General features: G+C 38.7%; 1 protein-coding gene across 5 annotated transcripts in view; it reads right to left on the bottom strand.

Annotated features, from left to right (window-relative positions):
- The window catches only part of FAM107B (family with sequence similarity 107 member B), a 247,903-nt gene that overhangs the window by 15,935 nt on the left and 230,779 nt on the right, over window positions 1–1,189 (bottom strand). For all 5 annotated transcript variants that reach the window (XM_006150328.1, XM_006150331.3, XM_006150330.3 and 2 more), the window contains one exon: window positions 964–1,147. In XM_006150328.1, coding sequence (XP_006150390.1) covers window positions 964–1,147 — 184 coding nt within the window. The remainder of the gene's footprint in view (window positions 1–963; window positions 1,148–1,189) is intronic.

Genomic DNA, 1,189 nt, shown 5'->3' with positions numbered 1-1,189 from the left:
ATTTCTCTCTTTCTGTCTCTCTGTCTCTGTCTGTCTGGTGAGTGCACGCACCCTATAGCAAAAACCTCTCCAAAAAAAAAAAAAAAAAAGAAATGAAGTAAGCATGCATCCTCAGTTCTCCTGGTCTAATGGCCTTGCCCAAGATCACCTCAAAAGCAGAGAATGGGCCAGTTGCAGTTGCACAGCAGTAATGTAACACTAAACAATGTTAAAGTCATATAGGAAGAGGTCTTGGGTTCATGTCCTGTGGTCTCCCTGTGGATGGCAGATGTGGACATGCCCATGACCCCAACAGGCTAGGACTGAGGGTATATTGCACATGAAGACACTGTTGGAGGTGCTGCCTTTTTTTTTTTTTAATGAAATAAATAAATTAAATTAACTTATAAAAAAGCAAAGAACACCAGCACAATATCCATAATTGTTTATGGTGGAGATGGAGCTAACAAATTATTTACAAAGAAGATGGCAGGTCAATGTTTTTTCTTCCAAAACCTTACTAATAAAAAATAAGAATAATTTAAAATACTACTTAAACACAAACAGAAATATAAAAAAAGAGTGTTCTTATCAATGAAGTCAATATGACTGGAGACTTCTCCCTGCTGTTTGCAAATGGCAGAGCCCGCGGGATTTACACCAATTCCTATATGTCCCCCATATATGGGGATGATACAGACATTTTTAAACTTAAGAACATGTTTCTCTTCTATTTGGACACTCTCTTCAATCCTTAACCCAGTGGCCTCTTCTAGAGGAAACAGGATTGTAGAACTGAGTCACTCTTCTGGTGGCAGCTGCCCTTGCAATGGGCTTTACTTCATGGAGAAGAATGACTCAGGATGCTTTAAATAAAGCCAAGAAAGGAAAAACTCTTTTGAAGTCTCTGTAAGCACAATTAAAATTAAACTTCATTATCTTCAAAGCCCCCTAAGAAGAATAATGCTCAAGGAAGCATCTTACCTTTTTTGATTCATCAGAAGTTCTCTGTGAAGATCCTGGTGGTTGCGGGATGTTTTGACAGGATTTATCAGTTTCTGAGGCCTAATGAGTTCAGGGTTGTCGTCTTCTATATAATCTGGCTCAGCCATGATGCTTCTTGTAATGAAATAGGAATCCTTAGAGTCAGAATCCTCAAATGGGCTGTCTGAAACAGAAATGAGAAATACGTGTTTGTTGTCTTTCCTGC

This window comes from Tupaia chinensis, unplaced genomic scaffold (genome assembly GCF_000334495.1).
Source record: "Tupaia chinensis unplaced genomic scaffold, TupChi_1.0 Scaffold000285_1, whole genome shotgun sequence".
NCBI classification, from domain to species: Eukaryota; Metazoa; Chordata; class Mammalia; order Scandentia; family Tupaiidae; genus Tupaia; species Tupaia belangeri.
Note: the sequence above shows the minus strand (reverse complement) of the source record. Positions and strands in the feature narration are given on the sequence as shown.